General features: G+C 41.5%; 1 protein-coding gene across 5 annotated transcripts in view; it reads right to left on the minus strand.

The window, feature by feature from the left end:
- PRR16 (proline rich 16) overlaps positions 1-15,617 on the minus strand; it is a 151,355-nt gene that overhangs the window by 24,840 nt on the left and 110,898 nt on the right. For 4 of the 5 annotated variants that reach the window (XM_083464630.1, XM_083464627.1, XM_083464629.1 and 1 more), the window contains exon 2: positions 10,653-11,551. In XM_083464630.1, coding sequence (XP_083320756.1) covers positions 10,793-11,500 — 708 coding nt within the window. In that variant the 5' untranslated portion in view covers positions 11,501-11,551 and the 3' untranslated portion in view covers positions 10,653-10,792. The remainder of the gene's footprint in view (positions 1-10,652; positions 11,552-15,617) is intronic. The other variant, XM_083464628.1, reaches the window with a different exon arrangement.

Consider the following 15,617-nt stretch of genomic DNA (forward strand, 5'->3'; position numbering starts at 1 on the left):
ATTAACACAAACTCACTGGCACAAATCTAATGTGCCACATGCTTCCTCCTGCCACCCCAACCCCAGCAATAGTTTAAATAAACTTGGAATAGAATGTGGCTGCTATTTTCTAATTTCCACCAGAAATAAATAACAGCTGTTGCCTGAAGCAAGACAGGCAAGCACTGATCTCTTTGATTCATTACAAGAACACAAACTGTACATTGAGTTTTTATTTCTATTAGTGTTTCAAGATATTGTTTTAATGTAGCTTCTCCCTTCTCCATGTTCCATTGTAGAAGAAACCTTCGCAAAAATCACACAAAACCAAGTTTAATAAAAAAGAAAGAAAGACCCTAATACAACAAACCACAACTGAAGCCACATACCACAGAAGTCAGGAGTGCAACTTCATGATAAAATTCTCATCACCCATCTTGTTTAAGGAAATAAAAGGGAATGGAACCTAGTGGAAGTTTCACATATTGCAAGTGCCATTGTAATGTAATACTGAATTACACTGAAATTCATTTGCCATTTTGTTGCCATTCAACCAGTTTGGATATAGTTTTGGAACTTAAATTTTTTTTAAACCACTCTCTCAATGAGAGAGAAAGATATCACAGAGATATCAGCAGACATGGAGTTTGCTGATTTTTTTAAATCTTTGGGGAAAACCCAAAATGAGAACTGAGCATGATCAATGGACATTGAAGAAGAACTAGACCATTCTGGGGAAACAGAAAATCAAGGGGAAGGGAAGAGAATGGAATATCTCAGAAAAAGACAGCACTGCACACTGCAACATTTAGTTGCAGGCCCAACCTATTTTGTATGTAATACGTAAAATAAGTTCATATTCAAAAGTTTTGTAAAAATTTAATATAACTCTTGGAACTGTCAGCAGGAATATTAGTTTTTCCATCTTGAAGTACCTTTCATGTTTTGATTTCATATTCAGACTGATATGATGTGCTGAATAAGACTTGTACTGCTCCACTGGTCATTTTGTTAGCTATTCATGCTGATGATAATACACAGTGTAAAACTAATGAAAGGATGTGGAAGCAACACAAAGTTAATAATCATCTGTGTGACAAGAGACACTGGGAGTTATCCACAAATATTTATCAGTCTTAGCGTGTGGGCAGGATTTATGTGGGGAATTGCTCCTTAAACCAATGAGGCCAAGTATGAAAAAGTAGTTTATCTGGAAAAAGTGAAGAAGAAGGAGAAGAAAAAAGAGAGAAGGCAACAACCACAGATAGAGACAGTTCTCACTAGATGACCTTGAGTGGGAGCACTAAGCTAGGAATGTGGAATGCAGACAGAACCCCAATATTTTCTCACCAGGAGTATGAAATCCCAGACACTATAGGTGGAAGTTTTGAGTTATATTAGCACCTAGGGATTCATCACAATGGATCAAGTCTACGTTCTTTCAGATCCTGGCTATTCCCTTGTACAAAACCCCAGACTATTTATTGCTGTTCATCCTTGGGCGAAATGGCTTCTTTGCCCACTATCCCAATCTGATATGGTTCATCATCCAGTCAAATCCACCACAAGCTACATGGTGGTGCAACATCAGAATTCACAGCGTGTAGCAACAATATTGTATTGCGATGCAACTGGGAGTAGCAGTTTGCCTGCATTTCCCTGCAATGGAAGCGCTTCTCTGCACTTTCATAATGTTAAACCAGTTACCTCCCAGTTAACAGCTATTTAATGCCCTTGTTTTGTTGTCGAAGTCACATCTAGATACATTCCTCTGTCCAACTATACCCTCTGTTACGACACAATTATGCTTTCTTTTTTATTATTAATGCAACAACCTGTTTCCATTCTCCAGGGAAATGAGTATATGAGCGTGGCAAGCAATCCTATGCTCTAATAAATAAGCACACATGGCAGCTTTTATATCCACAGCAGTGCAGCTTGGTAAGAATTTGTTATCAACAATGTATGCTGCCTCCAGACATTTCCAGTAATGAAAATGTTGCCAGTATCTAATGGTTATGTGCACGCACACAAAAAGCAAATAGCTTTAAGATCACCCCACCTCCTTTCCATGCAGATTAAAAAGCAAAAGGCAGTTTGTCAGTGTTTCTGAATGTTTTGTATCAAACGAATTGGTTAATAAAAATTAAAGGCGCATTCTTTTCTTATCTTGAGGAAGTCATATTAGTGAACTCTTGACATGTTTACATCCCACTATGAATTGCCTCAGGAATCTAATATTTTGGTTTGTTGTTGTTAGCTTCTTTTTAACATCTTTATTGAAAGAGAGTTGAGAGGTAGAAATTTTAGGATAAATATAAATGATAAAACAGTTACAAAGCAAAGGACAGTGAACATGGATGGAATGATCTCAAGCAGTAGAGCAGAGCTGAAATAATAATTACGTTCTAGGAATCTGTCCTACTCTTTCTCGTTTTTTCTTTCTGAGACACAATGGGGCATGAGGAATATTCTGTATGGTTTGCCAACCGTACCATTTTCTAGAACCAAGCAGATTTTGTCCCTGACTATTTGGCTCAAGCTCAACATCGCTGGCAGTGATGTGAAAATTATTCACATCTGATGGAACTTTGGTATTCAAAAAATGCAGGCTGTGTGAGTTACTTTCCAAATGGAGATGCCAGATAGTGTCAGCATCCATGCTAAGGAGAGAAGCAGATGCCAGCGCTCAACTTCTTTTGTGTAGTGGACTGCAGAGCTGACTGGCCAAACATGAGGCACTAATTATATCCTGCAGAACAATTTTGTAGTAGCAACAGAGTCACACACGGGATCCCGTGGTAGCTGGCATTGCTGAATATAACGCTCCAAAATTTTTCGCAAGTACTGTGGCACGACAGTGAACCATATGTTATTATATTTATCTGTTTGCCTATATGGCATCATCGGTATGCATGGGGCTTGGTGCTTTACAGTGTAAAGAAGCATCTTACATTCTTCAACCTGACACAGAAAGAGGAAGGAAGTGGAAGTAGAGGTCAACAGGAAGCAGGGAAGCAAAGTGCTTAGGCTTAAGTTACAGGTTGACTTGCAGGTAGGCTACGGGAGGCTTTGTGGAAAAGGTGAGGTTTTTATGAGTGGTTTGAATAAAGTAAGAGAAGTGTGTTTTGGAAGGCACTTACTGTATAGGTCTCTGGACAAGCAAGGGAGAATGGGCAGAGTCTTTAGAAGGATCTGGATAATTAAGGGTGGTGGAGCCAAAGGAGTGAAGATCCCAGACAGGGATATATCGGGAATGGTAAGGGAGGGCTTTGGAAGTAAAGGCAGGAGTGGACAGAAAGCCAGTGCAGGCATTTTAGGAGAAACATTACATGATCAGAGTCACAAGGGAAGTCAGTGATTCTGGCAGCAAGGTCCTGAGTACATGTGAGGAGAGTAGAGTAAGATACCGTTAATTGATGCCTAGAATAAAAGAGACAACATTGAGATCAGCAATCATATTTGATCATCAGAACGATCTGGGATTCCAGACAAAAAACAAAGGGGAGTGAAACACGTTGAAAGGTTGGTTCCCTGCAGATTACAGGTCAGAGTTGAGCAAATACTTTCAGTTTAATATATTCCCATTAGCCTGAATTCTGAGAGGCTACATAAAATAAAATCAATGAAGGAATGAATGGCAGCCACAAGCCATCTGATCCAGATCACAGTGCACGGGAGGGGTAAAAGGTTAAAGTCCTCTTCCTCTCACATTCCCAATCTGGATTCCCCCCCCTCAACACTGCTGCTTTTTAATGAAATAAAAAGGCAATCAAAAGTTAATCACAAGGAGCTAACCCTTGCTCTTAATGATCCACAGGTACCTAACACCAAACAAGTCCCAGTGACCACGGGCAGATCCACACCATATATTAAAAGCACATTTGATGCATATTTAAAGAACATGGCTTCTCCAAGAGAATCATGGGAACTGTAGCTTGGCAAGTTTCTTGGAACTTCAGCTCTGTGAGGGTGAAACTGCAGTTCCTGGGATTGCCTGGGGTATGGCATATGCTTAAATGTGTGGTGTGGATCTGCCTTCACTCTAATGCTTGTCCTTCTGGTTTTGGAGCAGGTAATCCCTCTCCCATAGCCAAGACAAACAAGAGGACCAAATAAAAATGAGTCAAGCAAGAACGATGACAGCTGTTGCTGCTGAAGGAGCTGAAGGGAACAACAAAGCCAAGTACGGAAGAAAAATCATAGATAATTACCAGGAATCTCCCAGGTAAGACTGGGATTCTTGCTAACCATGGTGGATGAACCAATGAAGCAGTTTTGTACATTCCTATTGGCTGATAAGGCATTGCTTTCTAGCAATGACATCCTGACATTTCCATTGATCAAACAGGACAATCTTATTAAGATCCTGAACACAAATCAAATGTTTAAAAATGGAAATGGAGAAAAACCAGTTAGTTAACATTTTTTCTTTATAGATATTCTCTCTTCAGCATTAAGGTAATTGTACTGAGGAAGGAAAAATGATGTGTTGACTTGAGAAATGCCAGTTGTGGAATTCCTTAGAAGGAAAGTGTATGCCATATTTTGAATACAGTCAAATCTTGGTTGTTGAACATAATCCATTCTGGAAGCCCGCTTGGCTTCTGAAATGTTTGACAACCGAAGCACGGCTTCTGATTGGTTGAAGGAGCTTTCTGCACTCAAGTGGAAGCTGCATCGGATGTTTGGCTTCCAAAAAACATTCGAAAACCAGAGCATTTACTTCTGGGTTTTCAGCGTTCGGGAACCGAAACATTCCAAAACAGAGGTGTTCAGGACCCGAGGTTTGACTGTATAGGTTATCAACAGCTTTCAAAATTATATATTGTGTGTACATGAAAACATGCCAGCATTTCTGTCAACCTTACACACATGAAGTAGGTTGTTGTCTGGAGAAGGCAACAGGCTAGCCATAAAGGCACAAAACCAGCTGGTGTAAATGCATGCAGAAGGTTTTTTAAAGATAATAATAATCCTGCTTTTATACTTCAATGCTACATTAACTTTTTCAATGCACATATCATTTACACGAACAAACAAACTGAGAGAATGTCTGAGCCACGATGTTGCACTTTCCGCTTTTGCAAAAATCATGAACATGATACCAAAACAAACTGCCGTCTCCCAAATCAATGCAGTAATGTGCATGTTTGCGGCAAGATATGGGAGAAAACTCTTGGAAAAGATGAGCTTCTTCTGAATTGTTGCTTATGAACCTTGAGTTTATTCTAAAGCAAGCCAATGGAGTTCACCCATCACTATCTGATACACACTATGATAAAGATGTTATTGCAATTTTTATGAGCTACACCATTGTGCACTTAATCACAGTGACACTGAGGCCTCTCTATTAAATTATGCAACTGCAAATTCTGTTCTAATATGCTCTCAAAATTGAAGACTCCAATATATAATGAGTGTAGGTTACAATCAATGCATGGCTCTATATATAGAAACCTAATTCCATCCTCCCCAAATTTAATGTGCTCTAAATGATGCACTTAAGCGTAAGTAACTATCTTTTTGTATATCTTTGAGAAGATGTTGCTGCATTAATTTTATTCATTCTAACTCAAACATTTAAAAGAACACGTTCTTGCATTTCTTTCTCAGTCACAGGTGGATGCTATGGAAATGCCCTTCAATTTAGAGTTAAAGTTCTGCAGATTCATTATAAACTCTTGACATGATCCAGTCAAGCTCTCAATGCAAAAGAGAAAAAGAAGAAAAAGAAAGAAACTCAAATATTTATATCTGTGATGGGATGATGAGCTGCTTGTGCGTAAAAGCGTAGTCCCTCAGAGTCTGTGCAAGTTCACAAACCTCTGTCTGTGACGGAGCCCCTCAGACATGGCTGCTCTAGTCACTTGCAGATTCCGACAGTGGTTGCTTTCGGAATCGTTTCCAGCATAAAAGCTCCTTAACGGAAACACGTCTTCTGGACTCGCGGCGTGACAGTTTCCGGCGAGGAGTGGGTCTCCCTATGGGAGCTTCAGATACCCCCCCCACTGTTCTCGCTGGACGTGTCCCTGAGCCCTCCCTCCTGCTCGCTTTCCCTCAGAGATCCACCTCTCCCCCTGCTGGTTCCTGCTTCAGCTGATGAGTCTCTACCAGCCTCCGTGAGCCCTTCCACCACCTGTTCCTCCGATGGCAGTTCCCTGACAATATCTCTCCCTGAAAATCAGTGGGACTCAAAAGTCTGTAAGTTTGACCCTGTTTTCCCCTGATTCAGCCTGTAAAATAACCTCCAAATCTGAATTGTTCTGAATTATATTTGGCTTGCTACTCTCCATTAATATCCAGGAATAAAACAGTAACATAACCTTTGCTTTTGCTCTTTGATTTGATATCCCGCCTTTCACTCCCTTTTTTTACGGAGTCTCAAAGCGGCTAACATTCTCCTTTCCCTTCCTCTCCCACAACAAACACTCTGTGAGGTGAGTGGGACTGAGAGACTTCAAAGAAGTGTGACTGGCCCAAGGTCACCCAGCAGCTGCATGTGGAGGAGCGGAGACGCGAACCCGGTTCCCCAGATTATGAGACTACCACTCTTAACCACTACAGCACACTGATGGGACTCACAGGTACAAAATACGTTTTATATATGTGTATGTGTGTGTGTATATATATATACACGTTGTGTGTAAAAGGAATGTTTATATGAATCGATACTTTATGATCACTTTGGAACTATGCAATAACATTTTATATACATTTTTTACTCTTTGTTTTCTTTCTTTTTCTTATGTTTTTGCTTTTTAACAAAATCAATAAAATATTACATGTAAAAAAAAGAATACATTCAGGAAGTCGTCCTTGTAATCACAAACAATGCTAAAGGTACCTTAACAACAGGTTTAAACTAGGATGGAAGGGAAACGATATGCAAAATGTTATATATAGCTCACAACTGAATCAAATAGTCAGGAAGAAATTTGAAATTTTAAACGCTTGCATCTTATTTGAGATGGTATTTTAAGAGCCCCCAAAGTCAGTTTAGAAGGCTGACTTGGGAGAACTTTGCTGACATTCCTAGCTACAGTCACAGTCTTAGTTGCAGTAATGTTGATATAGTTAAGAGATTATTACAGTGGTACCTTGGTTCTCAAACTTAATCTATTCCGGAAGTCCATTCCAAAACCAAAGTGTTCCAAAACCAAGGCTTATTTTCCCATAGAAACTAATGCAAAATGGATTAATCCGTTCTAGACTTTTAAAAACAACCTCTAAAACAGCAATTTCACATGAATTTTGCTACCTAACGAGACCACTGATCCACAAAATGAAAGCAATAAACAATGTACTGCAGTCACACAGTCAATCAATCAATCAATCAATCAGTAGCTGAACTGGGTTCCACACAAGTCACAAAAACAAAACAAAAAAGCCACAAAAACAAAACCTCAAAATAAATAGCAAAAACAGACAGACCTCAGCATAACACTCAAAATGGAAGTCTGGCACTCAAAAAGTCTGGCAATCAAATCAAAAGCGTAACACTCAAAACGGAGGAAGTTCGGCTTCCGAAAAACGTTCGCAAACCAGAACACTTACTTCCAGGTTTCCAGTGTTTGGGTTCCAGGTTGTTTGAGTACCAAGGTGTTTGAGAACCAAGGTACCACTGTACATGGTTTCCTGGCACCCTTTAACATTTTTTAAAAAAATTATATCCTGAATCTATGAGATATTGTACTGGCCAAACACCTGAGACCGTAGAATTCTAATGTGAATGCTCATGTGCCTTCAACGAGATTTTAAGGTCTTACAAAAGATTTTCTGCCACCACAGCAGTGAGCAATCAGTGCTGTTGCCCTCAGAGTCACCCTCAGCACTTGAAACGCCATAGCAAGTTATACACAAACATTGACAAGAGCAGGCAGATCACTGAACTAGCAATAGCGCTAGAACATGACCTCTCCAAGAGTTATTGGGTTTTGTTTTTGTGCATTCCCAAATTAATTCATTGACACAGCTATGTGCATTTGATCCTAAGAGTTTAACAATGGAATCCTGTGCATGTCTACTTAGATGTAAGCCTGGCTGAATGGGACTTACTCTCAGGTGAGTGCCTGCAATTCTGCAACCTAAGCAAGTTTTTAGTGGCAGGTTGGGTGAACAACTTGGTCTCCCCTACAAAAGTATGCATGACTTGCTTTAGCGACTGAGGATTAAACAGTCATATCTTGGAATCGGAATCCATTCCAGAAGTCTGTTCAACTTCCAAAACGTTCAGAAACCAAAGTGTGACTTCCGATTGGCTGCAGGAAGCTCCTGCAGCTAATCAGAAGCAGCAGAAGCCTCGTCAGACGTTCAGCTTCCAAAGAATGTTCACAAACCGGAACACTCACTTCCAGGTTTGCGGCGTTCAGGAGCCAAAATGTTTGACTCGCAAGGCGTTCAGGATCCAAGGTATGACTGTATAAACTAATAAGTACTGTAGTCAGCCGAAACATTTTACCTCAATAAAATGTAACTTTCCTTTGCACTAAGCATTTTGAATGCAAATGCTTTTGGCTGGTCTGTGTTCTAAATATTCTTATAGTAAGCAAGTGCTCATCTCCCCCCCCCCCAACGTTGAAATCAATTGGTCTTAACAGTGCTTTGACTTAGCCTGATTGTGGCCTGGTTATCATTGTATCATTGTTTGGATTAATAGTTGGACCAAGGTTGCAAAGAACAGATAACAGTGGAATCACTGTTTCGGTTTAATATTTTTTATTATTATTAAAGATTGCAACTGTAATGGCTTGGATGTAAAGGTGCCCTATTGCAGAAGTGGACCGTACGTCCATTAGCAAAAAGGGGTGTTGGTGTCTGATCACTCCCCCATTCTGGGCCAGGTGAAAAAGAACACAGGGCTGCTGTACCTTGAATAGTTGTGCGAAAAAGAGAATTTCAACAGGTGTCTGTTGCGTGAAAGGGAGAAGTGCAAAAGTCCATGTGCTCACACAAGTTAGAATTCAAGCTAATGAAATGGCTAAACTTTTACTTTCCAAGAGCAGACCAATGCTAATCTTCTTCAACTGATTTTCAAGTTAAACCTTTGGGATGTATCAGCCTTCAATGATGGCAAAATTGTGTATAACCAATTCCTAGGATGCTCTGTATAATTCATCAAAAATTGCAAGCACGTTTCTAAACAAAAGGCTCACTGCAGGAACACTTCACTGATTGATCAATCACCTTTGCCTCATAACCTTCATACTTAAAGTAAGTATTATTGACTCTGCAACCATTTTTAAACATCAGACAATTTTTCCCAATAACAGCCATTCAACCAAATATAAACAAGGGGCAGTGATAGAGAAAGTGTGAGTCTGTGAATGCTAATATTTTGTTTCTGGGAAGTTTTCAATCTTTTCAAAGAATTCTTCAATTGTTTCAGCACCTGACCCGATAACCTCTGCAAAAATTCCTACTGCTGTCAACAGGATTATTGTTTCACAGAAGGAAAACATGAGCAAGAAACTGAATATGACTTAGCATATGACCTATCATTAACAAATAACATTTGATCCATTTTTGGTGGGTGGCGTGGCGTGGGGGAGGAAATAGATGCTGAGAAAAGTGTTCCTGCCACATTTTCTCTTGACGGAAATATTGTTAACCTGCAGTTGCTACTTTGGTAGGGACGCGGGTGGCGCTGTGGTCTAAACCACGGAGCCACTTGGGCTTGCCGATCAGAAGGTCGGCGGTTCGAATCCCCACAACGGGGTAAGCTCATGTTGCTCTGTCCCAGCTCCTGCCAACCTAGCAGTTCGAAAGCATGCCAGTGCGAACAGATAAATAGGTACCGCTGCGGCGGGAAGGTAAACAGTGTTTCCATGCACTCTGGCTTCCATCACAGTGTCCTGTTACGCCAGAAGCGGTTTAGTCATGCTGGCCACATGACCTGGAAAGCTGTCTGTGGACAAAAGCCAGCTCCCTTGGCCTGAAAAGTGAGAAAAGTGCCGCCTTTGACTGGACTTTACTGTCATGGGGTCCTTTACCTTTTTTGCTACTTTGGGGCACTTTGAAGTTCTCACAAAGAACATTTGCGTTGTCAAATAACAGCCTGCATTTTCTTGGGGCAAAAAGGGCATGCAGTATAATAATCTAGGACATTTTATATATATATATATTTTGCTTCCACTACAAATTCCCTATTGATCCAAGATCTCTGCCGTTTCAGATCATTCTGTGTAATCATATATTCCTAGAAAATGCATTTCGAAAGAATCACATAGAGTTGGTGAGCATTTTAGGCATGCCCAATTGAAGTGCGACCGCCGATGCATAGGTTTTAGGGACTCTGAAGAGGAAGAATGGGGGCAAAATGGGGGGGGTGTAATGGGACGGAGCGGGCTTTCTGCCAACACATGCGGTGGTCAGGAACAGAACCTCCACACAAAATGGTCACTGCCAGTGCTGTAAAACCTACTGGGCAGTGGAAATTATTGTATTTTCCAAACCACATTTGACTTCACTATTAATTGCTGCTGCACATCTATGGTTTCCCAAATGAACATTTAATTGCCTCTTTAGGCCACACCTAAAGCAGTTCCTCTGTAAATAAAAATAATAAATAAATAAATAAATAAATAAATAAATACCAGTGATCACTTACACAATGATAATTTTCAACCATGAAATGTGTTTGTGGATTGGACACCAGGTTTATCTGTACTCACCATGTGATTTTTATGCCACTTCATCGAAGAAAGGGTGTAATATATTTGGGCTTTTTATTGCTTGAGTAGAAAGTGCTCATTACCTTTTTCATGTTTTATACATAAGGAAAAAAATAAGAGAGTTTTCCAAGTGGGATACATCACACTGTTGTAGTGGTCGATTTCCTCAAGATGGTCTTCTGGGGTTTTGGTGCAGTTTGTGGAGGCACAGTTGCAGGTCTGAGAGGAGGAAAGCTACTACTGGGGCTTATTCCCACCCCTCCATTTTCTAAAGGAAAAGGAGGAAGCGGAGGAGGTGGTGGTGGCAAAGGAGGGCATTGGTGAGGAAGCTTTCCCAGCGTGTGGGCAGGTTCGCTGTGCAAGTGAACCTCCCTGTTTTTAATATTATACCGAACGTCACAGTCTGCACAATAGCCATGGTACTGGACTTTTTCATTAAATCGTACCCGTTCCCGCGTTCCAGGCTGCGGGCACCTGTCTTTCTCAGACCTGTGCATCAGTGGCTGAATCGGAACTTTGTCCACGTTACTATTCGGTATACAACATATATCCCCATTGGGAATTTTATTCGGTCCACCCGGCAAGCCTCCGTTTCGTAGTAGAGTCCCATTAGTCTTTACAGGGTTGGCAGGGATAACTGGCCTATGAGGGTCTTCGCACCGGACTGGAGTCAGCCGCGGAGGAGGGGGCGGTGGGTTCGGCTTCCGCAGCACGGTGAGAATGGCAGACGGGTGGGCCGGGGGCTTGATGAGGGGCGCGTTGGCTCGGACTTTGACTTTCTCCAAACTGGATGCTGTTGTGCTACTTGAGCTGCTGTTCAACGTGTCCGTTTTTGAGCTGTCTGTCATCTCATCCTCCAGCTGCAAGTCTGAAGTCAGGGTGTCAATCTGGTCAACCACCTGCACGGAAACCAAACACAAATTGTAATAAAAACTGGGGGGGGGGGGTAAAGGAAAGGCAAGCCTGCTCGCCATCATCTTTGCCTTCACTCAAATGTTCAAGGAAGGTTTCCACAGCCTGGTGTCCTCCAGGATTTGTTGGACTACCTATTCCACCAGGCCCGGCCAGCATGCCCAATGGTCAGTGATGATGGAGCTGGAGTCCAAGAACGTTTGGAGGGCACCAGGTTGGCGGGGGTGGGGGGTTGGCTAGTATAAGGCATAAAAACTGAACATGCAGTTTCATAGGCAAGACACAGTTTCATAGAATAGTGGTTCTTTGTGTTCTAAATTCTGTTTAATGTGAAAATAATATTCTGTGCACTTATTTAAATTCCTCAGAAACCAGGAGCATGCCCAAAACGTGAACTTGTGTCTTCAGGGAGAGTGCTACCTCATCCAGCAAAGGCTAAATCCCTATTCCCTGTTCTGCTTCCAGCTGACCAAGAAGAGCACCTCTGTCTCATCTGGATTAAGTTTCAATTATTCACCCTCGTGCAGTCCATTACTGATGACAGGCTCTCTCCCTTCCTCCCTCAAACACTCACCACTGTTGTTTCCTCCAAAATATGCTAAGTCTATTGTATCTTCTATACATTCCTACTTTAGGCATCATTTTGAGGCTTTTCCTTCTGTTTCTATGCTTCCATATCCCAAGTGATCCTTTTAAACCACCTAGCCCAGTACTGTGTCATCTGAAGGGCAGAATCTGTCCCTGATTTTAGGCAGAGCAATTGCCCATTCCCTGCTGCTAAAATTTTTTTGGCTGGAGATAGCAGGAGCTGAGACTGGAATACTGTGCATTCAGAGCACATACTCTTGCATGACTCCGCTCCAAGAAGGTGAAGCATCCCAGGTGATTGTGGCCAAATTCTTTTGCTAAGCTGGCTGAAAAATAGGCAACATGGGGAAAGGGGGGAGGGATGCTCAGAAAAAGCTGCCAGAGAAAGTCAAAATGTATGTGCAAATAATTTCAAGCAATTATCCTTTTGCTGTTTTCCATCTCTGCAGAGAATGTTAACCAAGTCTTTTTTTAAAAGGAGAAAAGAAAGAAAATATTAAAAAGATTAAAGATTGGTTTACAGCTATTTGAGTACAAAGAAAGGGGAATGTTTAAAGTCCCCCCCCCCCTCATTTATCAGCTCTTTCATATTCTCTCAGAGCATAGAAAAAGGATTACATTTCAAGTTCTCAGGGTCACTGTAGTTTCTTATGCAATTGCAGAAAAATATGGCTGTACATATATTTCACAATTTTTGCTTCTAAACAGACCACTTCCTAGATGCATTCCCCAAATCAGAAGATGTGAGAATTATAGATAAGTGGATTCCCTCCCCTTTGTTTTTAGTTATTGTTCTATGTGTCGCCTCTGTTTTGTTTTCACTACTGCATCCTCTAATTTAACTTAATTTCCATAATTAAATTCAAAACTCGCATATTTATAGTTTGCCACAGTGTACAGTTCACACCCGTTCATAAATTACTACAGTATGTCAGGTTATAAAGGTCACCTACTAAAGCCTTTTTTGTATACCAAAATCCAATAATGTGGTTTTCGTTAACACAATGCCTTTTTGAGATAACTGATATGATACCTTGAAACAGTTATTTTTGACAGGTGTGTGTTGCATTTGTTCCAATTTCTAACCATAGGTAAGCGTTGACACTATTTGCATGAACTGAAAATGTCTAAAGCAGGGGTGCCTAAACTTTTTCAAAGAGGACCAGATTTGATGAAGTGAACATATGTGACCTTTTTTTTAGGATTGAAGTTGTTGAGCTTTTTTAGGATTTTCCCCCAGGAAGTAAACTGCCACAAGGGCAGGAATAAACCAACTGGCGGACCGGTACTTTGGACATGCCTGGTCTAAAGTATCCAATAATTTAGCTCAATGAAGGGTACAACAGAGCCATTGTTAAGGTTACACTGATTATATCTTATGAAATCACTTAAAATTCATTTTATTGGGAGGAGGGGTGGAAATAACAGAAATAAGCAACAATTACCCTGGGTTAAGTCTGCAAGTAGTACATGTGATCAAGGACCACAGCAGTTTAACACATGCTAAGCCTTCTGTAGCACAAAAGTATATATTTTTTCCACCTGCAATTGTTCATGCTAATTCTCAACATGCCACTTACAATCTAGATTCATTCAAGACCCTGCCATCCACAACAGTGGGTGAGGTTACCTGACACTCATTTGAAAACACTCCCCTTTTCCATGCCTTTTCTTCCCTGAAAATATCCCAGCTGAATGAAGGAGAAAGTGGAAATCTCAATCTTGATATATGGCCTCACCCATAACATCACTGGGCAAATGGGGATTTACCACCATCTCCATTGCCAAAATCACCTGCATCTGCTTCCAGATGGACATACAGCATAATTCATAGTCAATCTGAAATGAGCTTTTATTTTTGAAATATTTTATGTACTAAGCTTTAATCCTAGAACAATAGGCAAGTAGGATCCTAGAATGCAACAACTGATTGGCTTGCAGCGGCAGCCCAATCAGACCCCAGGAGGAAGTTAATCAGCTTATTAGGCTGGTAGGATCGTAGAATGCAACAACTGATTGGCCTGCAGTAGCAGCCCAATCAGGCTCCAGGACGGAAGCAGAATCAGTCAGTCAGACGGGACTCATTGTGTAAAGAATGTATATAAAAGCTGGAGGTTTGGGGGGAAATTCAATCACTGTTTTACAAGCTGCAATAGAGAGCATGAAATCACTGCAGGACTCCGAGTATATTTCAGAAATGAACCCAGTTTCTCAAGAAATGCATTTCAGGGACAAGCAATACGAAACAGATCCAGACTGTGTGTGGACAAAACAACTACTCAGTCTCCATTTTGATACTAGAACAAAATGCTGCGTGTATGCAATCACAGCCACAACGCTGATGATGTTTAATATGCAAATTCCATCCAATGCAACTTATTTTTCATTTGTGTGCTTTTGGGTTCGCAAACTAGACCCAATCAAACCAAGCTCCAGAAGGCCCAGCTTTGATTGACAAATCACATTACAAGTCGGGTCTGCACAGTGAGCGACCTACCAAGCCAAATGCAGTACATCAGTCACGTATTGTTGCCTGCCAGTTCTTGACAAACTCCATTTTTTGCAATCTGATGTAGACAGGGGGAAAAACCTCAGTGCTAATATTCATTGAGCAAACATGCCCTTAAATCAATCTGGATGTGACACTGCAGGCTTGATATATGGAACCTCCAAATCCAGTTAAATGTTCAAAAGCATCATTGCAGCTTCAACAGAAGCAGAATATTGTCTGTCAAGGATATGGATCTGCCTTGTATTGATTTGTATCATTGGCAAATTTAGCCCTGTGTTGCCTACTCAGGTGGTAGTAGCTGCCTAATATCTCTATTAGGCGTCCTTCCCAGCCCTGCTATCCAGAGATGGTGAGCACTTTTTGAATGTAAAACTTCCCTAAACAAGACTGCCTTCAGATGTCTTCTAAAAGTCAGATAGTTGTTTATTTCCTTGACATCTGATGGGTGAGCGTTCCACAGGGCGGGTGCCACTACCAAAAAGGCCCTCTGCCTGGTTCTCACAGTGAGGGAACCGCCAGAAGGTCCTCGGAGCTGGACCTCAGTGTCCGGGCTGAACGATGGGGGTGGAGATACTCCTTCAGGTATAGTGGACTGAGGCCATTTACTCAATATACTCAAGCAGCTATTATGCTTGATAAGCAGCACATGTTTTTTGTACTCGAGTATCCATACTATCGGGACGCGGGTGGCGCTGTGGGTAAAACTTCAGTGCCTAGGGCTTGCCGATCGCATGGTCGGCGGTTCGAATCCCTGTGGCGGGGAGAGCTCCCGTCTTTCGGTCCCAGCTCCTGCCCACCTAGCAGTTCGAAAGCACCCTTAAGTGCAAGTAGATAAATAGGTACCGCTTTATAGCGGGAAGGTAAAGGGCGTTTCCGTGTGCTGCTCTGGTGCCGGTTCGCCAGAGCAGCTTCGTCACGCTGGCCATGTGACCCGGAAGTGTCTTCGGACAGCG

This window comes from Podarcis liolepis (genome assembly GCF_965112155.1).
Source record: "Podarcis liolepis genome assembly, chromosome: 11".
In the NCBI taxonomy this organism is placed as follows: Eukaryota; Metazoa; Chordata; class Lepidosauria; order Squamata; family Lacertidae; genus Podarcis; species Podarcis liolepis.